At 35.7% G+C, this 26,439-nt stretch overlaps 2 protein-coding genes across 2 annotated transcripts; both read left to right on the top strand.

Annotated features, from left to right (window-relative positions):
• Nucleotides 1-1,676: 1,676 nt before the first annotated feature.
• On the top strand, nt 1,677-3,832 carry LOC140037844 (uncharacterized). Its single transcript, XM_072082986.1, has 7 exons — nt 1,677-1,773; nt 1,877-2,136; nt 2,492-2,584; nt 2,659-2,760; nt 2,854-3,186; nt 3,447-3,683; nt 3,812-3,832. The coding sequence occupies exons 1-7, from the start codon at nt 1,677-1,679 to the stop codon at nt 3,830-3,832; spliced, it is 1,143 nt and encodes a 380-aa protein (XP_071939087.1).
• Nucleotides 3,833-13,739: 9,907 nt separating this feature from the next.
• LOC113734791 (neutral leucine aminopeptidase, chloroplastic-like) lies at nt 13,740-23,240 on the top strand. The gene is made up of 10 exons (XM_027261471.2): nt 13,740-13,979; nt 16,468-16,882; nt 16,993-17,187; nt 17,409-17,634; nt 17,764-17,890; nt 18,034-18,129; nt 18,867-18,944; nt 19,625-19,685; nt 20,019-20,206; nt 22,979-23,240. Exons 1-10 carry the CDS (start codon nt 13,914-13,916, stop codon nt 23,105-23,107), a joined length of 1,581 nt encoding a protein of 526 aa, XP_027117272.1. The 5' UTR covers nt 13,740-13,913; the 3' UTR covers nt 23,108-23,240.
• The last annotated feature ends 3,199 nt before the right edge of the window (nt 23,241-26,439 follow it).

The following is a 26,439-nucleotide window of genomic DNA, read 5'->3' as shown; positions in this document are numbered from 1 at the left end:
CAAAATCGGTGCGGTCTCCGTTGATAAAGTTGTCCAAATACTTTAGAGATTTATGTTGTAAAGCTCTTTGTCCTTGAGAACTGCTTCATATGGAAAAGGAAATTGCTGTTGTACTATGCCAGTTAGAGCGCGTGTTTCCACCATCTTTTTTTGTTATAATGGTGCATTTGACTACTCATTTAGCAACCGAAGCAAGGATAGCTGGTCCAGTACATTATCGTTGGATGTATCCGATTGAAAGGTAACTTTTATAACTTTATAATTTCTATTTTATTGCTATGTGAGTATCATTATTAATCAATTACTACATTTGTAATTGTCTTAGGTACCTATGCACTTTGAAAAATTATGTCCGAAATAGAAGTCGGCCTGAAGGTTCAATTGCAGAGGGGTACCCAGTTGATGAGTGCTTGACATTTTGCTCTCTCTACTTATCTGATGAAGTGACAACTAAGTTCAATTGATCAAGTAGAAATGAAGATGGAGGTGAAAGTTCAACTGAAGGACTTGAGATTTTTTCTATACAAGGTCGGCCATTAGGAAAAGGAAATTCAGTTGTAATGGATGATGAAACCATAAAAAAGGCACATCAATATGTGATATTCAATAGAGCAGCATTTGCGTAGTTCAAAACATGAAAAGGAGCGGATTCATAGTGAGACATTTGCAATTGGTTTGATAGCCATGTGAGTTAATATACAAAGTATCACTGTACTTTTAGCTGTCCAAATTCTGTACAATTATTTTATTAATTTACTTTTTTATTTTGCATAGGTGGATGATTTTCTACCCGAGAATGAAGTTATCTCAAAAGATTTGGGATTATTGGCCAATGGTCCAAATGTTGTGGGTTCGAAGTATGAGAGATACATTGTGAATGGTTTTAGATTTCATACAAAATATTTGGAGAGCAAAAGAAAAAATCAGAATAGTGGGGTGATTGTTATTGCAATAACATCAAGTTTCGCAAGCACCAAGGATATGAATCCGGTTTCAAGTGACTTGGCCTATTGTGGTGTCTTAAAGGATATTCTGGAATTGGACTATGGTGGAGGTCAAAGAGTGGTTTTGTTTGACTATGATTGGGTTTCTAAGGGGAAACGATTGAAACAAGATGATGATGGGTTTACACTTGTGAATTTTATGAATGTGAAGCGCCAGCATGAACCCTTCGTTCTTGCATCTCAAGTGAAACAAGTATTTTACGTGGATGATCCTTTGGATAAGGGGTGGAATGTTGTTATTCCAACTGTACCACGAGATGATTTGAAGATGGATCCCATAGATGTTGAGATGTACTTGCAAAGTCAGCCTTCAAGTAGTCATCAAAGAGATACATTTGATGATATTAATTGGGTACGAGAAGGTGTCATAGGAGAAATAATTGATACTACTAGAGTGGCATTTAGTTCCAAGGGATGATCTTTTGGTATCTTATATAAATTAAATGAATGTTATCTTTTGATTTTTAAAATGAATGTTTTCTTTTGATTTTTAAAATGTTATCTTTTTAAAATGAATGATCTTTAATGTCCAGTAAATTCGGTTGCTTTTTATGCATTGAATTGTGGTGTATTTACATGCTTAAATTTTTTATGCTTTGCTGTTTATTACATGTTAATATGCCATTAGCTGTACACTTTTTGTTATGAATTTAAAATTGTAGTTGTACAAATATGGCGAGAACAAGAGGAGAAAAAAGCTATCGAGGATCAAGGAGCTTTCAATTGCGTGATGAAGATCCTGAAAATTTGGAAAATGAGGAAGGCACCGGTATGTTATTAATTACTAATTACTTAATATTTCAGTTAGATATAATCTATAACAATAGTTTCTATTTCATAAGATATGTCATAATTGTCTATTATACTTGCAGGTGGTAGTTCTGATGATGATCAGGAGCCTAAGAAAACTCGGGAACCAACTTATATGAGACACATTTGGGGTAGACATGGTACTGACAAGCGAAATAAAGTGAAATTCAATACACTTGGTGAGCCAGTCGGTACAAATAGAAGCAAATTCAATGAATTTTTGGGAGCATTGGCAAGAATTGGAAAATATGCACCAATTGACATTGATAGTTGGCGTAAAGTTTCCAAGTCTTTAAAGAATGACATGATAGATGTAGTAAAGGTACCCATTTCTTGAACCTACTACATTAGTTGAATGCTTGTTCTCTTTTAATTGAGTGTTCAATATTACAGGAAAAATTTGATCTCCCTGTTGGCATAGAAGAATGAGTTAAGCAATCAGTAGGAAAGAAATGGAGAAGCTGGAAGCATGCTCTCAAGAAAACTTATTTCAATCCAAATGAGTCAATTGAAAATCAAGTGCTTAAAAGACCAAAACGAGTTCTTCCACAGCAATGAAGAAATATTTTGACTAAATGGCTTTCCGAAGAGTCAAAGGTATGAAATGCTCTCATAGTCATGATCATTTTTTCTGTTTGCCTATACTTAACTATTTTTTGTTATGTTTAACTATGTAGAGAATATCTGCAACAAACAAGGAGCACCGAGAGAAGAAAAAGATGAATCATAGTACAGGGAAAAAGCCATTTGCTCAAGTTCGAGTAGAAAAGGTATAATATATAAATTGATAACAACATCTAATTTTTCATTCTGATATATTCTTGGGATGTACTATTATATGTAGGAAAAAGAGGTTGGGCATTCTCTCTCTAGAGCAGATATGTTCACCATATGCTACACTAATTCTAATGGAGTGCCATCTAGTTATGAAGTTGGGGAACAAATGGTATGTTGTTGCTGCTTATTCACTTCATTCACAACAGGCTTTTTCTGTTACGGTAAGAATGAGAATGTAGTAACTTTGAATTGTTAATTTTAGGAGGAGATGGAAAACTTAAAAAATCAACTTCCAGAAAGAGAAGAAGATAGTGTGCGTAGGAATGACGTGTCTGCAAAAGCAATGGGTGAAGAAAGGAGTGGAAGACTTTGTACATATGGTTTAGGAGTTACACAATCTGATTTGTGGGGCGATATACCAAGTCGTTCAACATGTTTTCTCTTGGTTATGGAACAAAGCGCTGCAATGTCAAAAATGGAGCGAAGAATTCAGCAACTAGAATCAATTCAACAAGGAAGATCACAAGGACAAATTTCGCCATCTTCGCAAAGACATACTTCACAGTCATCAAATGCTATTTCTCGGCCAATACAAGTAATAAACAGTTCGATTATGACCTTCTTTAGATGCTGCGTTCATAAATGGTTTTCATGAACATGTTTGTAATTGCTATATATTAATTGTTGAGATTCTTGTTTTGGATATCATTATTGATTGTAATGGACTGCACTTTGGTTTTGGTACTTGTTGTGGCTGTCATTTTGGGTTGGTTCTTGTGGTACTATATATTGAATATCTGTTCAAGACTTGCTCTCTTATATGTGGTTATATGTTTTATAAAATTTGTTTTCAAGGTTGGGGATAAAGTTACAATAAGAAGTATGGTTGATTCGTCCAAAATTTGTGCTGTTGGAGTGGTTAGAAATTTGGATCCAACTGCTGAAGTTGGTGACATACCTTTGGGATCACATTGGTGTGAAGTTCATGTGAATGTGCCTGTGGAGAATGATGAAGAGCTAATGAGGCCATACCATAATTTTCTCAAGATTGGAGATGCAATTGGAGTAGCTATTGCTTGGCCAATAAACCTGGTAATCTTTTTATCTTATCTTTATCATTTGGTTAACTTAGTTTTTATTTATTTTCTAACATTAAAACTGTAAAAGAAGAGCTGTAGATGTGATTGTAACTTCTATTTCTTGGTTTATGACACTTGTAGGTGATTCTTGAAGAAAACTAAAGGATCGTCCTTGGGTCAAATGACTAATTTTTGAAGACATTGTCAATGCGTTTTTTGTTGAGTTCTTGTTGAACTATTGCTTCTTTGATATGTATTGGCAATGCTACTGTAATACTCATAACTTTTGAAAAATCTCTGAATTGGCATGTAATTTGTTGACATAGCAGCAATGTCAATTGCTTGAATGCAGTACTTTTGCACTATTTTGGCTACTTGTATTGCAGTAATTACTATGAAAATGTAAATCGCCTTGGTTTTCCTTTATAAGGTGGTAGTAATAACTTTATAATTCCAAAAATTAGAATCTATATTGTGTAGGCAGGATGAAATGTGATTCTGCTTTTGGGTATAAAACCTCGGATGGGATACAGGGCTAATGCAATATGATGTATTGACACTTAAAAGTGTCACCACTTCGAGTTTTGCGGTTCATAATATTCACAAAATTTCATGTTAACAAGTGTCAGAACAATCTGATCTAGTTACACCATGAAAGTGTCATAATATTTCATTCTACTTATACGGCAAATGTGTCATAATATCTTATTGTACTTACATAATAGAAGCGTCATGATAGATCCAATATATGACAGGCATCGAGTATCACTTTAGATTCATATAACCTTAGCTGTTCTCTAGCATTTCTTGTCATTTAAAAGTGTCATTAAAACGATAAATAATAACATGTATAAATGCCAATAGAACTACAAATTAGGACCCGTACAACTGTCATGAACTTATAGTGACGCTGGAATGGACGACGTTTCTAGCAGAGCGTCATTATAGATCAAACGTCATTACATCGAGCAATAATGACGCTTTTAAATGTCATAAAATGACATTTTTGTAGTAGTGAAACTTTAATGGTATGAAGTACAAACCATAAAAGAGTACTACTGGAACTTTAATTGAAAAAATTCAAGACATGTCCATGTCTTATTTGCTCAAGTAAGAAAATTTTGCAATTCAATTTTAGACTAGACAAAAGGAGGAACCATGCACAGGTAATTTTGCAGCAACTTGACATCAATCTAGAATACTCATGCCATTTGTTAGTATTGTTTCTACACCAAACTATTTACTTTGCCAATAATCCCGCCTGTGAGATGTGTATGTTTTACTCCATTTTCAGTTCTCCACTTTGAAAAGCCTTCCTTGCAATTTTCGGGAAGTTTCCTTTAGCCGTTGTTGTCAAACCAAGTCATTTCCTGTACAGGGGTGGTCCCCTTCTAATTGTCCATTTTGTTGAGGCACATATGGGCACTGGACAGGCGTCTATTTAGACTTTAGATGGCCTCTGTTTGGCTTGTTTTAACAAAAAAAAAAATTGTTTAAAACATCAATTATGGTAATATTTTAAAGCATCCAAAAGTTTTTAAAAATACAAAAAAGGTATACATTAAGTAGGATACTGGTGGTGGGTGGCAAAGATTGCCATTTGTGAGTGGCAAAGATTGCCATTTGTGGTGAGGGTTTTGAAAAAATAGGGGCTCCGTTTGGATCTCCTATTTTTTAGGGTGTTTTTGAAAAATTTTACTAAAGCAGTTTTTGAAATACTTTTGATGTTGTTTGGATGGCTGTTTTTGAAAAACTCATTGTTTTTGAAATACTCTGTGTTTGGATTCACCTGTATTTAAAAAACAACTACATTTGATGAATACACTGCATTCGTTAAGAAGCATTTGTCTGTCCCCCAATCATGAAAATGCGTCATTGCTGGGTTTGAAGGTACAGATATTAACAATATTGGCCTCTTCGGAGCTAATGCGGATTTTTTATACCGATGTTTGGCCTTGTCATCCTGAACGGAGTGGAAAATTGAGTTACCCACTTTCAATTTACCGCCAATCATGCATAACCATGGTGCCCAATCTGTACTTATTTGAGTGGATAAGGTAAATCCAACAGTTAAAACCAAATTTGTAGTAGTTTAAGAAAGTTGCAGATCTAATCATATTTTCGGATAATTAACATCCTTACACGATAGAAAGCAAAACACTCAAATTGATAAAGGAATTCAACATTTGATCAAGCTAAGAAGAATATTGTCCAATCCCTAACTTTGTTAAAAAGCATTAGACCTATGCCTATTGGCCATTTCTGAGTTCTGTCCATGAAGATACATGTGTGCTGCTATTGTTCGCCGATCTTCGTTCCAATTATTTATGCCCTACTAGGACATATCGATGGGTTGGACCCCTAGACCTGATTCCCTGCTATTTGTGCATCTGCAAATGCTTCGAGGGCAACTTTTTTTGTTGAAGTACTCATCATTGGGCACATAATCTCGCATGAACTTGTGCAGAGTACAACATGCAAGCACAATATTGTTTTGAATATCTATTAGATAGTTCTGCATTGGACCTTTGAATATTAGAAACGCCTCTTAAGAATTCCAAAAGTTCGTTCTATAATATTTCTAATCGAAGCATGTCTCCGGTTGAACAAAACTTTAGCTGTCTGCTCATGTTGCGTGCCTCGTGCACCCTAAACGGTGCCATGAAGCAGCATCCACTGTATAATATTTCCCTGTTAGCCAAGCCCAGGAATACCAATTAGTGTATTTATTAATTTTACTGAAACAAATACCGTCTCTCTCGTGGTTCATCTATTAATCATTTGATAACCCCATAACTAGTCACACTTAATGTCGAGTTTTCGAAGATAGATGAGTTACATACTTGAGGTAGGATTGGAAACCCCGAATTTGGATCAAACAAGGTGTTTTGGAGAATTCTAGCATCGTGGGCACTTCCCTCCCAATCGACCCGAATATAGATAAATCGCATATCATGATCGCAAGCCGCAAGCACATTTTGACTTAATCCACAGTGCTTATTTCTATACCTCTCTCTTATCTCTACCCTACACCAAACGGAGACATGGATTCCATCTAAAGCCCCAACATAATCCTACATAAGTTGAGATAGTTATTGTTATGTAAAGTAATAAAGTGTTTTAAACAAGAAGCAAGCACATGAAAAATTACTTACCCTAAACCACAGCCAAAACAGTCCATTGTCCATAATTCTGGGATGCGTATCATCGTAGTTTCTTGATCTAACGAGATCAAGACCAAGTGGCACCAAAGCTCAGAGGACACGACATACATGTCGATCAACCGTCTCCGTTGACTGCTGGAAGCGCTCGACTAGAACCCGATGTCGCTTATCATGGTTCAAGCACATTAGTGTTAAAGCAACGGACTCATGAACCCTAACCCTCTGATATGGATATGCATGCCAGTAACCACACTCAACCAATAGATCGCACAACTGTAGGAACATGGGAACATCTAAGCGCATGTTTTCGATAATTCTATCTCGATGACCGTTTATCAATTCGATCATATAATCCTTGTCGGATAGAGCACTATTTTGGACTCTTCTTCTTCTCGTGACACGATTAATGAACGGGTCAAAGAAAATCAAACCAAGTAGTACAACCGCCATAAGGACATTGTCGAGATCAATATCGTCTCTCTCATCGTCCAGGTGTCCCCGCTGAATGTGGATGTGGTTATCCATGAAGCAGCCACCACCTTCCTCTACAATGGCCAAGCAATACCCTGCACATGAATGTCCCAAGAAACAGATATGAGTTGTCAATATTGTCCAATCCCGAAATGTTGTCTACTCAAACTTAACAAAACTAACCTAAAATGTAATAAATTATCATATACCAAAACATACGGTAACAGGGCAAGTACATTATATCAAAAACACCAACAAAAGGTTGCATGCTATGGAAACTACATGTCCATTATGATGGGGATGCCACATCATAATGTATAGCCCCATAGATTTGATGAATTCATCGGTACGCATATTAAAAATTACTGTTCTTAAACGCATGCTATGGAAACTACATGTCCATTATGATGGGGATGCCACATCATAATGTATAGCCCCATAGATTTGATGAATTCATCGGTACGCATATTAAAAATTACTGTTCTTAAACGCATGGAACTGATATTAAAGTCGAAAGTTCATCCATCCAACTGTGATTAAAACAAGTTCAACTCTCTAAAACACAAAACCGACGAGAGAGGAATAAATTAAATGTCCAATTGTGGCAATAACCTTTCAACTCACAACTAAAATAAATGAAAAAAATATTTAAACTCTTATGTGGTACAATGGCATAATTACACTAAAAATTTTTGAGCTCATACTAATTAAAAGCCAAGGAAACACTCAAATGTCTACTCAGGGACATAAACACAAATAAAATATGAGCCAATAAGGTGAAACAGATGCCGTGAGCATCTACACTGGGGGTAGGAACCCCCAGTGTCTCACAAACGCAAGTCGATCAGTATCTATCTTGCAGGTGAACCAAATGGCCCGCTCTGAAGGGTCCTTTAATGCATTAGCAACCTTTAGGTGTACATTAATGTCCAGGTTTAGAGTGCAGAGGTCGGTCAGTGTAGCTTTTAACTCAGCATCAGCATCGAAGGGAGAATGTGTAGTCTTCGATGGTGAAGAGAACCACTCATGCTGCTGCTCTTTTTACAGCTCAAATGGGTCTCAATGCTGTCTAGACACAAAAGTACTGCTGGAATTGGAGGGATAAACTAGAGAAGAATGAATCGGTCAACATGTCGCTTGATTTGTGCTTTCCTTTGCCCTTCTTCACCTTTCCTTTCCCTTTCCGAGTCACCGGCACTTCAACATCTTCATCTGATGAACAGACGTCTACAGTAGCCTTTCCTTTACCATGTATAGCACCATTTTCCATTTTCAACTCATTAGTCGAGTTGGGGGGTGATAGTCCATGCTTAGAGTTAAAATCCCCAGTAGCACCCTGATTCATGAACACTTTTCTAAACAAATGGAAGACAAGGCATGATCTGTCATAAAATCTTCTATAACCCTTATTCACCGACAAAAAAGAAACGTATTTTAATTAATGAAGCATGACACTCCAAAAAAGGTTAGGAGGTTTCATTTCAGATGTTTCCAAATACCACCTAGCGATTTACCATTTTAAAATAACAACCGCATAGAAGAAAGGGGTGTTTAAAATGAACTGATTTTGAAAAGCAAAAAAATAGTAGAAAAGGTTACGCTACTTGAACTAGATGCCTCCATCGATCATCGTCCATCATGAAAGTATAGTTGGTGGAATCCCAACCTATACCAGTGCCACGTCTCTTAAATGAAATATACAGTCTGGTCAGGTTTTGAAGGGCATAATACTTCGACCGAATAGTGTTTTGGGGGAATGAAGTGTCAAAAGTTTCATTAAGCATCCTAGTAATCTCGGAGACGACACGGCTCCCAATGTTATGAGACGATATTTCTCCGTTCCTATGCATATTGACAAGATGTTGGGCAAATACAATTTCATGTTCCGGGGTGAAAATGTTACATTCTAGATACTTGGTACGCGGTTGACTCATCGTTTTTTTTTTCTTTAGGGCGGCAAAACTAGAAATACAGATGCCGTAAAAAAAATAGCTTAGGGTGAACCCAAATTGATCTATACGATGATCTAAGGCAATCAAAGCACCCAATTCAGTATAGGGTCTTCAAAGTAATTCACCTTGAAGTAGTTAGTGAGGCAAAATTGCAGATCGTTTTCTCCTTGAGCCAATTTCGAGGAACAAGTGCTTAATCCCCTTCTTCTTTGAAAAGCTGTGAACAAGTAGTCAAAACTATGACCAATTACTTATAATCAATATTGGTAAAAATTAGACAAGCAGCAATTACTACTTACTCTTCCAAGCACGCCGAGTCACAGGGGACATGTAGTTGCACAAGGCTTATACAAATGATCACCTAAATCTGGAGCTGCCTTTAAAAGTTGCGACAATTTTAGTGCAAGCTGATGCAATTACTCCCTATAGATTTTATACCTAAGCGAGGCATACAATGTATGAAGACTCTGCCCTCCAACAAGTGCATATGTTTGGAACGTCAAATAAAAGAAAAATAGATCATCAGAGCTACTTGCCCGAGTCTAATCATTCAGGCAGAAAAAAGATTTATTGACAGTTGATAAAGAGCAATTAAACGATAAACAACATGAAGTCTAATTATCTAAACATCCAAACATATAATGGATATGCCTGTGATGATGAATCATTGTTAAAAGCAGTTAGACCGCCTTTCCCGACTACTTTAACTCAGCAAAACCACTCAACATTTCCTTCATTTTTTAAAAAATCATACTACAACATCTGATGAATATTGGTTCTTTGTTAAACACCAAAAGCCATCCATCATTCTATGCCTCAAACTTGCATATATAAATCGATTGCCTTTCAACAAGAACTCTACCCATAAGTTGTGATATTAAAAAAATCCATTGACAGGTGCTGAACCCGTGCAATAATAATAATAAAACCTAACTACTACCAAAAGCAGTCATTAATCAATTCTAAGTACTGGAGCAGAGATTTTAAGTGTGCAATGAATTACTTGATTTATCATGTTCCCGAAAAGTTTGCTTAATCCGATATACTAGAATTAATTATCTGACTAAATTCACTAACTAGTAGACAGTAGCAAGTAGGGTCGATTCCACAAGGAACGGATAGGAAGTTATTTCTTCCCAAGTCAATAGAACAAAATTGAGGGATATTTAATGGAATGAAAATGAAAATAAAATAAACAAAACTCAAAAACAAACTCACCAAGTACAATTTACTAAAAATAGCAATTACTAAACTTCCACCCAAAGGGTCAACTTTTCAGGCACGGTCCAATTAAATGATCATCGATGCAAAGATATTTCATTCATTCGTCACTAGGTTAGTTATAGCTATCAACAGGCTCTGACAGTCAGTTTTCCTTACTTTTTCGATAGGCAAGGTATGACCGTTGACTGGTTCTCTAACCAGAAAACAACCCTACGTACGACTGTAAGAATTTAATTATCTAATTACATTAAATTAGAAAAATCCAACCCTAACCAATAAACACGCTAAGAGGGTTTATTTAAACTAGATCTTACGTTTCCCCAACACAAAGCCAATTATGGTGGTTGTCACTATTTATCAACTAAACGAACAATTACAGATTCAATTTAATTCAATTTAATTAACGTGACAGTAGACTATTAGATTAAATTAAATATTCGGCCATTGATACTCAATTAATAAAATAACCGTAAATAGTTAATCCAGGAAATGCACGAATAGTAATGATTAGAAGAAATAGTGACAGTTCGATTAGATCTTACAGATGTTATGGACCATGCCTTCGCGTCGACTTTTGGGTAGAAAAGAAAAACCTAGTCACTCCTTATCGTATCAATCTCGCGTGAGTTGATTGTTATCATCCACTTATTACCAAAAAGATGGGAAAAAAGAAATAACGAGGAGACAGACGTCTTGCTTCTCTTTTTGGGTTTCGTGTTCGTACTGGAGCAAAAAGTAAAAACAAAGGCCTAACGAAAATCGTCAAAAGCAAAAGCAGATAGTAAAATCGTCTACCAAGGAAAAAACTAAAGCTAATGTCTTCATCCCATGTGAATCTGGCTTTTTTTTGCCGATTCTCCCCAGGTAGCCGTCGAAAAGAAAGGAAGAAAAAAAAACGTCAGAGAGAGTCCCTACTTTCTCTAGGAGGAAAGTTTTTATCCTCTGCACCCCGGCGGCCCACAGGAAGATAGCCGCCCTTTTGATTGTCTAATTCTCCACTTTCTTTATCAATTCCACGGGTCCATCTTTTAGGCATCTTTCTACAGTTTCTGGTGTGGACATGCCTGAAATGAAAAGTTTTCTAAAAATTTGCCACGAGATACCACTTTTAACACTAATCGTCTGCAATTTACACAAATATCAAATATGAAAAAAATTTCAATACTTAGCACAGTAAGTAGCCAAAATTATGACCAAATAACAGCTTAAAAGGGTGCCTAATAATTGCTCTATCATCCATCAACAAAAAAAGAAAATTAAAAACCAATTTCTGAAAATGCAACAGCCTAGTGAAAATGCAACAGCATATAACCGGGGCCGGATTAACATGAGCTTTTTTCTTCAATCTAATAGAGGGCAAATCATGAAACTGTTGCGAGCCAATAGTTCATAACATGTGCCAATAAATAGAGGACCAGACACAACACTTGCAAAGCTAACATACAGGGGAAAAGCAGACTTGAAGTGCAATTACAGTAGACCAAAAGTTGCAGTCGCACCAATTGCAGTTTTTTCCAGACAACGTGTTAATTCTATTGTAACTCAAGGTTAGTTACCGCAGCCATTTCTTTTCAATTCGCGCATAAACTGTATACCAGGTGCGATCTTTTAAAACACAACACTTCATGGTCGAGATTCATTAACACTTTAAGCATGAACCATGAAACACTTCATTTATAATGTCAACTAACAACCGCACATGAGAAGACAAATTAGACGAAGTGGAAATTCAACGTACATGCAAGTCGTCTCAGGACAGCAAAACAAAGAACCGTTTACATAATCCTGAAGACTACTTGAATCACCAAACTCAAAGACAAGCAATGCCATCAAGGACAAATACACCCAAACACAGCTTCAAGTTTGCAATAAAAAAGCACTTTAATCTCTTTCGCTTTTTAGCTAATGCAGGCCTAATGTAAAAGTTTTAAAATGTAGTTAACATACCTAACGATTGTCAATAGAAAGTCACAATCAGGGAGAATGAATGACGTTTGGATTAATAACAACTTTATACCGCTTTTTGGACAAATTCAGCATCCAAAATTCTTCCCCTCGACTTGCAATACACAGAATTTATGGCTAGCAGACATATGAGATAGCAAAACAAACTAGTGAAATTTCATTTGCCTTCTGCAACAAGAGAAAATTTCCAAACCCAATATTAACTACTAAAAAGCATCGTAGCAACATTCGGTATTTACTAATTTTCAAACCCAGAAGAAAGAAGAACTGACCTCTGCGCCAACAACAGAAGGTCCAAATGGTGTATAATAAATTGTTTGCCCCGTTTGGAATATGAGTTTTTTTGGACGTTTGTCTAAAAATTTATTGTAAAATTTTTAAAAATTTTTTTGAATATTTTAAAATGTGTAATTTAAAATTTTTGAAAATTTTTTTGAGATTACTATAACTAAAGTTTTTAAAAAATTTATAACAGATAAACTTGACAAAAAATTTGGTTGCCAAACATGGCCAATTATACTATCCTACTGATGACCATTAAGCTTATTAAACATGAATTTAAATTGACAAGTCCCGTTTAAATTGCTGAGGACCATATCATGTTTGTGCAAATTGATCTCCCAAGTATTAGTAATTTTGAAAGAAAGTCATCCTAATAATCGAAATGCAGCCCTAAAACATACGGCAACAGCACAAATACCCAAATGTTACCTCCTATAGATCGAAATGGGGGAGCTGAAGCTGGAAGTCGAGTGAGCAATTTACTAGAACAGCCAAGTTAGTGAGGGAACAAGCACGCGTTAGGCACAGTTGGCCTCGTCTCTCTCCGTGGAATGGAGTAGCTGAAACTGAATCTGCTGTTCTCCTTTGCCAACTCTGGTGCAGCTGCAGAACTTTTGGGGGCACAACTTCGAGAACACTTTCAAAAGCTGCTGCCAACTCAACGGGGGAAGATATGAGTTCAGTGAACTTGGCGGAAGGCAACTGCTGATGGGATGCTGAAGCTCGCGGAGTGCGAAAAAAGGCAATGGAGATGAAGATTCAAAGTTGCTGTTAGCCGAAGGTAATACAAAAGAAGCAGGTGATGTACTCTTTCAGTGGAAAATGACGTCGTCTGTCTTCAGATTTATTGTAGACCTTGAAAAACAAATGTTGACTAACTGTAGATTTTTTGACTACAAAAACTGTTTTTCCCAAGACTGGCTTCCAAATAGAGCCATTTTGATGATACATTTTTGTTCAAGACTTCTACTAGAATAAATAGATTAGCCCCCCAGTTTGTAGAATGGCCGCCATCAGAGCATCAGCATCTTTAGCCTCTTTTTTCTTACTTTAGTTGTTTCCACTTCTTATTCTTCTGCATCATCTTGTTCCTCGGTTTTTACGAGATTTCGATCTAAGCCCCTCTGGGGTTTCTCTGTTTCTGTTGCACCCTTGTGTTATTATTCTTCAAGAAGAGCAAAACGGATGGCCCACTCCATTGCTCGTGCCACTCTTGGCCTTACTCAGCCTAATCAGATTGTGCCCCCTAAGGTTTAAGTCCTCCAACTCAATCATACTTGCTAAATACTAGTAGTTCTCAGTGTAGGTTGATTTTCAGCTGTGCTCAATGCTTTTCTTGTTGTTTGATGAATTTTTGATTGGATTCTTGGAATTTAGTTTCATCTGTTGTTAGTTTTGGACTGATGTATAATCATCCTTGAATGAAAATTTGTTAGTCTGGATGCTGCTCAACCGATTGTACTTATGAATACTTCTTTTGGTAGTGCTTTGCAACATGGCTTTTGATCAGTTAGTTTGGATTGGAGTTTTTTTTTTTGGGTCTATTCCTGATGCATCAAGTTTGAGTCTTTGTCGGAAATTTAGAAATTTGCATCAACTTTTTTACCTGTTGTTGATCATGAGAGTCCAAAGTTCAATTTTTTTTATGACACCAAAGGGTTCTTTTGATGGTTCATTGATCAATTCTGGTACTAAAAATGCTTCTTTGTCTTGATTCCTTGATGCTATCTAAATGTGAATATATTTTTCATCATATACGCATGAATATTGCTGTTTGATTGGTATAAGCCGACCTTAAGATACCTTATCCGAGTTTTGGTTTTTTGGGGGTATAAACTAAGAAACAACACCTTAGTGTTGCAAAAAATCTTGTAAGAGACTTGTGTTGAAGGTGGAAAATGAACTTGTATTATTCATTTATTAACTCACTATTCATAGTGATTACATGAAACAAATTAGCAAAATATCCAACTAACAATTATCCTAAAAATTTCAACAAAATATCATCTTCTTCTACTAGCAAATCTTAGCTAATATATTTGTTAACAAACCAACATGATTTTTAGTTAACAAATATCCTTATTTTTCTAATAACCAAATTATTTTGATATCAAACATAATATAGTAAAATCTGTAGAAAAAATTAGCATATCTCAACAGCGAGCATATGTGCAATATTTTACTCAATTCGTTCACCTGAATTAAATACGATGGCAAAAATGTTGGCTTTATTAATGTAGCAATTATTTATGTGTCAATGAAAACTAATCTGTAGTCGGGATTTTTGCGGATGGCCAAGGCTGGAAGTTAAAAACACAGTCCTCCACATTTTTCATTAGCTCGATTTGACTTGTTATTATAATTTTTAAATAATAAAAAGTGATCTTCTTTAAAAATAAACATGCTTTAATTACTACAAGTCTGAAAGTAAAAAGTGAGCATTATAGTCATTGAAAAGGCATTGTGATAATGTGATCTACTAAGTGTACCCCAATTAAAAGGTAACTAATGAACACGATAGCATTATGCTCTTTCATTTTTATAATGTAAATAGATTAAGAGTACTATACAATACTAATTCTATCATTCAAAATACTAAGAACTCTACCAAGGGATAAGCTAAACAAACTAGCAAAAGCCCTTAAAGATAATGAAAAGGAAAACGAAATCTTTTTAGTCATAGTCTGGCACGAAAGATGCTGTCGCTGAGGTCAACAAGCACAGTTGATTGAATCCATTGAGCCTGAGGAACCCCACAACATACTCTCCTTTTACGCTCTGATTTTTCATATGTTGTTGACGATATTATATTTGCTCTAGATTTCTAGTAGTAGAAATAGATTAGCCTTGCCACTGTACAATGGCAGCCATTAGAGCATCAGCATCTTTAGCCTCTTGTTCTCGTACTTTTGTTGCTTCCAATTTTTCTTGTTATTTTTCATCATCTTGTTACTCAGTTTTTATGAGATTTCGATCTAAACGCATCTGGTGTTTTTCTTTTTCTCTGGCACCCTTGTGTTGTTATTCTTCAAGAAGAGCAAAATGCATGGCCCACTCCATTGCTAAGGCTGGTCTTGGCCTTACTCAGCCTAATTAAATTGAGCCCCCTAAGGTTTAAGTCCCAACTAAAGAATACTTGCTTAATATTGCTACTTTTCTTTGTAGGTTGATTTGAACAGTGCTGAATGCTTTGCTTGTTGTGTTATGAATTTTTTATTGTGTTCTTGGAATTTAGTTTCATCTGGTGTTAGTTTTGGACTAATAGACAATTATCACTAGATTGAATTAATATATGTTATCCTGGATGTTGCATAACAGATTGTACTTAGAAATACTTCTTCGGACAGTGTTTTTCAACATGGGATTTTGATATATTAGTTTGGATTTGGATTTTTTTTTTTTTTACATTTCTGATGCTTCGAGTTTGAATCCTTTTTGGTAATTTAGAATTTCTATTTCAACTTTTGTTTCTGTTGTTGATCATGATAGACCATGAGTACATTTTTTACCTTCTTTTTTTTTTTATATGTAACACACGTTTTGACATTGAAGAGTTCTCTTGCTCATTCTGGTTCTTTTGATCAATTTCGGAACTAAAATACTTCTTTGGCTTGATTGTTTGAGGTCATATAAATGTAGATATTTTTCATCCCATGTGTATAAATATTGCTGTTTGATTGGTATTTTCACGGTTGATGAATTGCTGAATTTTTTAATGTGTTGATGGAACTCTTGGAAGATCTCTTTTGCGGCAAAAGAGATTGATTTGGTTGAATGGAAAGGAGACATACTTGCTATAGGTGTCACAGAGAAAGACGTAGCAAAAGATGGAAGTTCAAAATTCCAAAATCCAATCTTGCAAAAGTTAGATTCCAAGTTAGGTGGTTTGTTGTCTGAAGCGTCTTCTGAGGAGGATTTCACTGGAAAGGCTGGGCAGTCAACAATTCTCAGAGTTCCTGGCCTGGGGACTAAAAGGGTTGGCTTGGTAGGGCTTGGGCCAGCAGCATTGACTACTGCCGCTTATTGCGGTCTTGGTGAGACAATTGGTGCTGCAGCTAAGTCTGCTCAGGCAAGTAATGTTGCCATTGCCCTTGCTTCTTCTGAAACTCTCTCTGCAGATTCAAAGCTTACAACTGTTTCAGCCATAGCATCTGGTGTGTCCACTTGTCCAAATTATTTTGCTTATGTGTGTGTGTGTGTGTTTTTTTTTTCCTTTTTTGGAACTTGATTGATTAAACTGTGACCATATAATGTGTTTTTTTAGGAACTGTGCTGGGGACTTATGAAGATAGTAGGTTTAAGTCAGAGTCAAAGAAACCAACTCTTACATCTGTGGACATTCTTGGTTTGGGTACTGGACCTGAGGTAGAAAAGAAACTTAAATTTGCAGAATCTGTGTCCTCAGCAGTTATTTTTGGCATAAACCTTGTCAATGCGCCAGCCAACATACTCACCCCTGGTTGGTGAATCTTTCATTGCAATCTCTTTTTACGTACTAGTTGAGCATTGCAGATTGTTACCTTTGTTTTGACTCCCATATTCTGCCTTTAACCCCTGCCCGGTATTTAACACCCAAATGACTTTACGTTTTTCTTTTTGTCCTTGTTTTTCTCCCCAAATTTATGCATGTCGGAAGATGAGTGTTCCCCTCATACTTCACCTCTGTCTCTTGTACTTCAGCGGTACTAGCTGAAGAGGCCAAAAGGCTTGCTTCATTGTACAGCGATGTACTCACCACAACAATCTTGAACGTGGAGCAGTGCAAAGAGTTAAAAATGGGATCCTATCTAGGTGTTGCTGCAGCTTCTGCTAATCCTCCACATTTTATCCATATAGTTTACAAGCCTCTGGGTGGATCCGTCAAAACTAAGCTGGCTTTAGTTGGAAAGGGATTGACTTTTGACAGGTAATAAATGGCACAAAATAAATTTTGGTTGCCTGGAGGGTCGCTGCTTTTGTCATGTACTATAATGTTCTCATATTTTCTTTTTGTGGGCCATTGATCAAGAACATTTGCCTTTCTTTATTGTCACAGTGGTGGCTACAATATTAAGACAGGACCAGGATGTTTAATTGAGCTCATGAAATTTGATATGGGAGGCTCTGCAGCTGTGTTGGGTGCAGCAAAGGCTCTTGGCCAAATCAAGCCAGCTGGAGTAGAGGTGAGTTGTTTACCAGTCTTGCTGAATTGTTTTAATCCTTAACTAACTTTTATCACCTCTTGCGGGAAGAATATCTAAACAAATTCTTACCAATTGTACCTTCTAACGGACGCTATGGGCTAATAAAAGTTATTTGCTTGTAGGTTCATTTCATTGTTGCAGCTTGTGAAAATATGATCAGTGGAACAGGTATGAGACCTGGAGATATTGTCACAGCTTCAAATGGAAAGACTATTGAGGTAATGCTTTCAGACAGGAATGACTTCAATTACTACTATCTGATCTGATGGGGCCAGAAATATACTTTTATTTCTTCTTTCCTGGTTCTATAGATGGTGTGAATTATCATAGTCTCTGCACAAATTAGGCTCTGTTGCCGACCTCAACTCATTTTCCTTGTTTAGACAATCGATATACATTTGTTTACGGGCTCATACACTTTTGCATGCATGTTTATATATTGCAGCACGATGAGATAATTAGACAATTGACTATATAGGTTTACTTTTTTACCATGTATTCAATCTGATTTTCCTGTTATATGCTCAGTGGCCTAGAAGCATTTCTAACTTTTATGTGAAACTATTCTTTTTGTAATTCTGACGGACTCTGTTAAACCTGATAAAAGCTACAAAATGTCTCTTTTTGTAATTCTGACAGACTCTGTTAAACTTGATAAACGCTACAAAATGTCCGGTAAAAGACCAGATTTTCTTTTCACTCATGGTTGACTCTTGTTACATTATGATGGTTCTTAATTTCTAGTAATTTAACCATGAATATATGTGTTTCAAGAGTTTGCACATTGATTTTAGAAAAGTCTTTTGCTTGGAAACATTGACGGAAAGGAGAAGAGTTTGCGACTCTCCTGTTTCAAGTCTATTCTTTTTATCACATGAGTGAACAAGTTTTGTCCTGATACAATCTGGTGGATGAATTTATATAAATTGCTTTCTTATGTATATCTTCATCATAGGTTAACAATACTGATGCCGAGGGAAGACTCACTCTTGCAGATGCTCTAGTATATGCTTGTAATCAAGGGGTTGAAAAGGTATGATTCAGATGCTGTTTATTGCTTGATAATTTTATGTTTTTCTTCTTCCTTCTGCTCTCCTTATTAGTACAAGTTCCTTTTTTTTTTGGGTGTGTGTTTTTAATTTTTGTTGTACTCCTCTTTCCAAGCAAAAAGGCAAGCAGCAAACGTTGCAGAATACTTAGGGGAGAAGGAATGATGGAACTTCCTCATTTTTGTATACTATCATTTTGAAAGCTACAATGGCAGAATCTGATAGGCTGTTTTAAGAGAGATTGAAAGTTGAAACTGCTATTCTGTGTAGTTATTATAATATATTTTTTTTAATTATATTTATTTGCAAATCATGGAAAACTTGGACAATCATAAAGTGGTCGACTTGACTTGCTAGGTAATACTAGTATTGTGATCTTGTTGGAAGCTAAAATTTCATTTTGGACAGTTCACTATGTGGAAAGTAAACTCCTGTTTGATTCCTTGAATTGTTAATAGTGGGAATCTCAGACTCCTGACGTTACTAATTATATCATGAAGTTTCTGTCTCAATGTTAAAATGTATGGGCATCAGGTCAGATACAGGACCCTCACCACCTTTAAACGTCCTATGTTTTGCTTTTTCCCAGTAGAGTTAATATCATTTCAGTCTTCCCTTAGCAATATCTCTACCTGTCTGAGTGACGAGTTACCTTTTTTTGCAGATTGTTGATCTGGCTACATTGACCGGGGCATGTAGAATAGCTCTTGGGTCCTCAATTGCTGGTTTGTACTTCTTGTTTCTCTCTCTCTCTCTCTCTCTCTCTCGTTCTTTTTGGTGAAAATCATTACGTGGTAATGCATGTATGTCTTGCGTGAACAAGTTTTTATACTCCTCCTTATAGAGATGTGCAAAACTACATGTACATTATGATAAACAGTGTCCTAATCTTTTATGAAATTATCGAGGAAGTAGATTTTTCAGATTTTGACGCATTGCTGGAATACATCATTTTTGCATTGATAATGCTTCCAGTGGCATTAGCCACACCCCAAAGATAAAGGATGGGAAAACAGTTTTATGATTGCAGTTGTATTGACTTTGGAAATTTGACACAGCTGTTTTCACACCTAGCGATGACCTGGCAAAGGAGGTACTTGAAGCATCTGAAGTTGCTGGAGAAAAACTCTGGAGGATGCCTTTGGAGGAAAGTTACTGGGAATCTATGAAATCTGGAGTAGCTGATATGGTAAATACTGGTGGTCGTCCGGGTGGTTCTATCACTGCAGCTTTGTTCCTGAAGCAGGTATTGATTTGGAAACTTGGCTTTGCCTAATTTGTCATCTGATTTTGAAACTTTCTAGATCCAGTTTACGGTCAATAAGCGTGTAAGAAAATCAAACCACTCTTTACTTGAAATCATACTGTCAATTGACAGCATTGTTAATGAATTCTGTTTCATGTGTTCCAGAAATTATACAATGCCTTTACATTGCTAAGATCAATAGCTGAACATGACAATGTAATCAGAAACTTCTGCATTTCTTCCCCCTTCCTTTCCCTCCCCACCTCCCCAAAAAAGAAAAAGAATAAAAAAGTACAGGGAAAAGGTAAAGAAAATGTACCGTTGGCGTAGTGGTATCTGAAGTCTGATATCCAGCCACGGATTTAAGGGGGGGCTGGTGGGGGCTTAAGCCCCCCCCCCCAAGCCGCCGGAAAACCCCCTATATATAGGGGATTCCGGCGGCCAGCCCAGCCCATTGAGGCTTGTCAATTAGCTAGTCTGTTAAAAGTTTGCGATGAACCCCGTAGGAGAGCTTTTCAGTTCTCAGCTGTCGTTTAGGATTTGCCATGATCAGATATGCATCAAGCAGCTAGCTTATCACGATTTTCTTTGGCTGAAGAGTTAGGTTGGTTGGCTAGTCACTGGAATTCTATTAGCTTTGCTGGTTGTTTTAATTAAGAGGTTAGACTTTGCTGCATTTATGTATTAAGTATGGAAATCAAGAAATGCAGCAGTTTTTATGGCATGTCCCTGTCTCTTCTACTGGAATCATGGGTGCCATTATTGAGGATGTTCAAAATGGCGTGGGGAACTGCTCCAAGAACTCTGGAGATAAACTGGAGGCATTTATGGAAATGGACTATGGAATATACCTCTTGGTTGTTTAGTCTAAGTAGATTGATTGATGTGTGAATAGATAGTGTTTCTTTTAATGTGTAAGGAAGATGTTTATCCTCTGCGTACAAGCTTCTCGTGCTGATTTGTTAATAAAATTTTTCAATATTTTGCTGCCCAAAAGAAAAAAAACACACATTTCACTCGAAAAGAAGTACAAAAAAGTGTTACAAGTCCCCAAAAACAAAAAAAAAAAACACCCTGCAACACATTGGCAGAGCTAGGACCCCTTGGACATGGGGACAATTGTCAACTAAAAAATCTAGAATAGAGTTAAGATTTATCTTTATTGTATAAGTCGTTGTATACCCCTTATATTTACCATGATCCTTGCTTCTGATTTAAGTTAAAAAAGATCGAAACATTTTTTTTTACTTGGGCTACAAGGTGGTGTTTAGGTTTAGTTTAGAACAAAACAATAATTTCTTGAAAAGTAACTATTGCAGAATTCTTACATGGGGGAGAAATTTTTATAAATATTTAGAAGAAGATGCTTGTAAGCGTAAATTCTGTAAATTTTTCGAGTGCCAATGGGGATGACTCTGTTGGTTTTTGGGGCATAAACTAAGAAACAACACCTTAGTGTTGCAAAAAAAAACTTATAAAAAACTTGTATTAAAGATGGAAAATGAGCTTATGTTACTCATTCATTAACTCACTATTTATAGTGATTATATTAAACAAATTAACAAAATATTCAATTAACAATTATTTTAAAAATCTCAACAAAATATAATCTTCTTCTACTAGCAAATCTTAACTAAAATATTTGTTAACAAACCAACATGATCTTTGGTTAATAAATATCCTTATTTTTCTAATAACTAAATTATTTTGATATCAAAGTCAATTTTCAGGTTGTTGATTTAATTATACAAGAGATGAATAATCGTTTCTCGGAAGTTAGCACGGAATTGCTTAGTTGCATAGCATGTCTTGATCCAAAAAGTTCTTTCTCTCAATTCGATGTGCAGAAACTACTCCGTCTTGCTGATTTATATTCTGAAGACTTCTCAAGTAACGATTATTTATATCTTGAGTCTCAACTTCGAAATTATATTTATAATGTGCAACGCGATCCTCAATTTTCAGAAGTTGGAGATTTGGGAAGTCTTGCTCAACAAATGGTTAAAACTGGTAAAAATACAGTTTTTCCATTGGTTTATCGTCTGATCCAGTTGGCATTAGTTCTACCAGTTGCGACTGCTTCTGTTGAAAGAGTATTTTCTGCAATGAATATTGTCAAGACTGATTTGCGCAACAAAATGGGAGACGAGTGGATGAATGACTGTCTGGTTGTATACATCGAGAAGGATATTTTTGCAACAATTGAAAATGAGCAAATATTGCAGCGTTTTCAACGGATGAAGACTCGCAGAATGCAATTGCCTCCTCTTCGTTATTCGAGTGCAACAACTACCAATACTTCAAGTGTTAATCAATAACAAATTTTTGGGTATGTATAATTATATGTTTTTATTATTTTTATAATTATTGATTCTAAATTTTACTTATTAAATATATTTATTTCGTCACAAAAAAATTTTTTTAATACACTTCAGCCCCCCCAAAAATAAATTTCTGGTTCCGCCCCTGCTGATATCTGTGTCAATTTGGTCTTTGACATCTTATTCTGCACCGGTGAAATGAAAATACTTTCTGATGCATAATTTTGGTTCCTAAACCGTTTTGGTCTGCATCAATTACACATGAGCTTTTGACAAAGGAATGGAGCAAGTTTCAGGCCATTAGGAAACTAACTTGAAGGTTTTCTAAATGTCTAATCGCGTGCGTTCTTAAAATTGGAAAGCAAGGATCTCATGCTGTATTCTTTTTTTTCCTTTTCTGATCTTTTCTTTTCCAATGGTATATTTTGTGGCGTGTTTGTTTGCTTTGCAGTTTGTTGACGAGAAGGTACAGTGGATGCACATTGACATGGCTGGTCCTGTTTGGAATGAAAAGAAGAAGAGTGCAACAGGATTTGGCATATCAACTTTGGTCGAGTGGGTGCTCAAAAACTCTTCTTAGTAGCTATCTATCTGAGTTCTGTTTATCAGGAGAAAGTAAAGTACAAGGGGATAAGCTTATCTATAAAGAAAAGATAATACGTTGAGAGCTGAGAAGCGAGATATTTAATGGGCTTTTGCTTGATTTTGTTGAATCATCTGGATGTTGCTCAGTTTGCCGTTTGCCGTTTGCCCATAGCAGGCTCTCGTGTTCTTGTGAAATTTGAAATTTGTGTTATATGCAGTGTGAATTCTTCGGTGGAGTTTGCTTTGGTAGCTAAACTTTGTTGACAATAATGCAACAAAAGTACTTTTAAGTTTAAAAAAAAAAAAACTTTTGTTTGGATATGGTGTTTTTAGAGTTGCTTTTGTTTGTGTATTACTGTGGCATTGTAGATGAAAAAATTATTTTTCAAAAAATGCTGAATCCAAACAGAGTCAGGGTATTTTGAACGAATACCAGTATTTTTTTTTCCTAATATTGACATAAAATAACTGTAGTTTGTACAGCAAACTTTGTAACAAACACTCAAAAAACATACTATTCAAGTGAACCATAAATAATTTCATTCTTGAAAATTTTGAGAAATTTCATTGGTGATCAAAAGAAGCCTTCATTTCCGTTATGCTCTGAAAAAATGTAAAAGCGCCAAAAAGGCAGATCAGGGAATAGGTACTAGTAAAAAGAATTTATACAGCTACCATTCTTTTAAATTGAAAAAGGGGTCAAAAAGCATTTTGGTCGGGTACCCTCCAAAGATTTTCTCGCTATTCACTGGTAAGTTTCCCCCTTCTTTTTTTTTTTTTTTTTTTTTGACTGACGGAGTGAGTGTTCGGATCAATTCTTACGGAACCCGACTAATTTCACTCCAGCTCGGGAGGAGAGGCTCCATCCCCCCGAACACGATAATCACAGGATTCAGACCCTTACAGGCACTGGAGACCAGCTCCCATCCCATCAGGAGAGGTGGTGGCCACTGAGCTGCTTTAGCGGTTAGTTTTCCCCTTCTCTACTCAACCAATTAACAATGATAACTGTTCATTTACAACGACAAGTGAAGCTTTGCTTGTTAATCATGACAATAAGAAAAACCGCAGTTGATAATAAAATTAACAGATATTTAATAAATTTTGAAGTAAAACTAATTTGAGAAAATGTGGCAAATGGCTGTAAAGTAGGAATTAATTTCCATGAAGATTTCTCTTTTTTTTTTTTTCTGGTTGCTTCTAATGACTCTGCGAGTTTTTAAGCAAGGGAAAAGAGTACGGATACAATTATGGACTAAACAAAGGAAATATTGGACTTCATTTATATAACTATTTTAGCCTTTTGATTGCTAGTAATTGGTATCCATGTTACTTGGTTTTTTTCTCTTTTTTTCCCTTATTTTTAATGACATATTATAGTAATTAGAAAAAGAAATAAGAACAAGTACTACATCGAAATTTTTTTGTGGCCTGGTTAAGATATAGTCACAGACATGAACCCATAATTGTCCATGCAATTATGAAAAGTGAAAGTTAAATCATCTGCAACATCTATGCACTACCACTCCTTCTAATTGAACGACTAAACTAGCAGGTCATCCTGCAAAGAACATTTGCTTCCCGCTTGACTAATTGATCTTATGTTGTTAGAAGGTTCATTCCAACTAATTTTTGAAAAATTTCTTCACTAACAAAACCCAAGAAAGGCCCTTTCAAAGTTTTATATGAAAATGAAAAACCAATGGTGACAGCATTGCTTTCTCACGCCTCATGCTTATGTTTTAAAGTTTTTTATTAAGCTGTGATCACTTTGATTTTCTAACAATCAATTTGTCTAAGAATTATATAAGATGAATGTGTAATCTCTATTCAAACAGTTTTTGCAAAATATAGTATATTATTAAAAGTTACAACCACTAATTACTTAACATGAGTGCTGAATCCGCATGCATGTGAGTCAAGTATTCGTGTAGTTTTTCTTATAATTAGAGCACAATCTCTTAAAATTTCTCATAACTTGGAAATAGTTTATAAGAAATCATATTGCATAAGCGAAAGGATACATAGACAAATACACACTATGGAAACCCATAGTATTTAAATTAAATTAGTCAAAATATCATTCTATGCTAGCATTTAATATATAGACATGCCAAATATTGGAAAGGTAATAGATATTCTTTGAATAGAGTATCCACTGCTCAATAGACAGTCTATATATAATTTTTTAAACTTTAAAAGTGCACTGCTATTTAGAATAAATCTTATATACACTATCTATCATCGTTGGATTTATGACAAGTGTACAAAAATTGAATTTCAAATTCAAATTTTACATTGTTGTCATTCATCCAATGCTGATAGTGCATACACTGTTAGTGTAGGAAAGATTAATTTTACTATTTATTCTTTGGATTTAAAAGTAGGAGTAGCTCTCTAGAGTTGCAATATACTCCTTAGGTTAAAAAGTATGTGCAGTTCTTTGGATTTAACCGTAGGTACAAACGTTTGAACTCCTAATTTATAGTTGGGTTGCATTTTATACTTTGCATATTGGCTAACTAACCTCAGCAAATTGGTTGATAATTCCAGTACACTTTCCGACATTCCTGGAATTTCCTTGACGAGGGCCCGCTATTATGAACCCTTAAAGTCATTGGTCTGCTGTTAGTTCAACTTTTAGCCTTTTACCATATTCGGGGGAAAAAAAACTTTTAGCATCCTTTCTTCAGTACTCAAGAATGGCTTTTAGCTTCTTCAAGTTTTCTTGTCAATAATGCAAACTTTTGTCTTCTGACAAAGTCTTGCTGTTATCAGTTTTTTCAAGATAACTTGGCTGGATTTCATGGTATAATGATATCACACTCGATCTTGATTTTATAAATTTTTGTGATTGTTTTTCAAATTATCATGTTATATTTAGCTTTTTGAGGCCCAAAAATCTTGATCACTATTTTTTTCCCTTTTCTTTCAACACATATAGTGCTCTCTCCAAGCTCTTTACATGATTGACATTTTTTGGCAAGAATTTCAGATATTATTGTAGTTGCAAAATTTTTAGGGCAAATTCCACTTTACCCCCCTGTGGTTTAACGTTTTTTTACATAATCCTCCTATGGTTTCAAAAACTATACATAACCCCCTTATGGTTTGGATTAAAGTGTCAAAGTGACGGGAATGATCATTCGTAACGGAGTCACCTAAAATATCAAAAAATACTCTTATGTAAAGTTGAAAATTATTTATTAACCAAGGGGGGTTATGTGTATATTTTGAAAACCATAAGGGGGTTATATGGTAAAGTATTAAACCATAAGGGGGTTATAGAGTAAAATAAAAAAATCATACGAGGTTAATGTATCATGT

This window comes from Coffea arabica, chromosome 3c (assembly GCF_036785885.1).
Source record: "Coffea arabica cultivar ET-39 chromosome 3c, Coffea Arabica ET-39 HiFi, whole genome shotgun sequence".
Lineage (NCBI taxonomy): Eukaryota > Viridiplantae > Streptophyta > Magnoliopsida > Gentianales > Rubiaceae > Coffea > Coffea arabica.
The sequence above is the reverse complement of the archived record's forward strand: the minus strand, read 5'-3'. Positions and strand labels throughout refer to the sequence as shown.

Excerpts from the sequence above, each read along its gene's own strand:
- LOC140037844 (XM_072082986.1), top strand. The coding sequence starts at position 1,677 with ATGGCGAGAACAAGAGGAGAAAAAAGCTATCGAGGATCAAGGAGCTTT. Across the intron at positions 2,761-2,853 it reads ATGAAGTTGGGGAACAAATG|GAGGAGATGGAAAACTTAAA; the intron begins GTATGTTGTTGC and ends TGTTAATTTTAG. Across the intron at positions 3,187-3,446 it reads CTATTTCTCGGCCAATACAA|GTTGGGGATAAAGTTACAAT; the intron begins GTAATAAACAGT and ends TTTGTTTTCAAG.
- LOC113734791 (XM_027261471.2), top strand. The coding sequence starts at position 13,914 with ATGGCCCACTCCATTGCTCGTGCCACTCTTGGCCTTACTCAGCCTAAT. Across the intron at positions 13,980-16,467 it reads ATCAGATTGTGCCCCCTAAG|ATCTCTTTTGCGGCAAAAGA; the intron begins GTTTAAGTCCTC and ends AACTCTTGGAAG. Across the intron at positions 19,686-20,018 it reads TCTTGGGTCCTCAATTGCTG|CTGTTTTCACACCTAGCGAT; the intron begins GTTTGTACTTCT and ends AATTTGACACAG.